General features: G+C 74.7%; 1 protein-coding gene across 1 annotated transcript in view; it reads left to right on the top strand.

The window, feature by feature from the left end:
• Positions 1–167: 167 nt before the first annotated feature.
• Positions 168–308, top strand: part of MOCOS (molybdenum cofactor sulfurase) — a 219,387-nt gene continuing 219,246 nt past the window's right edge. Inside the window, exon 1 of the mRNA XM_010583594.1 lies at positions 168–297. Coding sequence (XP_010581896.1) covers positions 168–297 — 130 coding nt within the window. The remainder of the gene's footprint in view (positions 298–308) is intronic.

Consider the following 308-nt stretch of genomic DNA (forward strand, 5'->3'; position numbering starts at 1 on the left):
CGTGAGCCGCGGCCGTGCCGTGCCGTGCCGTGCCGTGCCGGTCCGGTGGCAGTACCTGCCCGCAGCGCTGCCGGCGGGAAGGCTCGGCTGGCCGCGGGGAGAGCCGCGCTCGGTGTTTCTGTCAGAGTTTCTCTCCCCGTTTCCCGCCTTGCAGCCAGCCCGGCGGTATGGCCGCGGCGCCGCGGGGGGAGCTGCTCTCTTTCCGAGCCTTCCAGGCCGCCTGCCCCGCCGGTTACGAGTACGGTTACGGCGGCGGCCTGCGCGGCCTCCGGGAGAGCGAATTCCCCCGGCTCCGAGGTACCGCGGGC

The sequence above is a fragment of the Haliaeetus leucocephalus genome, unplaced genomic scaffold (assembly GCF_000737465.1).
Source record: "Haliaeetus leucocephalus isolate CR32 unplaced genomic scaffold, Haliaeetus_leucocephalus-4.0 Scaffold915, whole genome shotgun sequence".
Taxonomy (NCBI): domain Eukaryota; kingdom Metazoa; phylum Chordata; class Aves; order Accipitriformes; family Accipitridae; genus Haliaeetus; species Haliaeetus leucocephalus.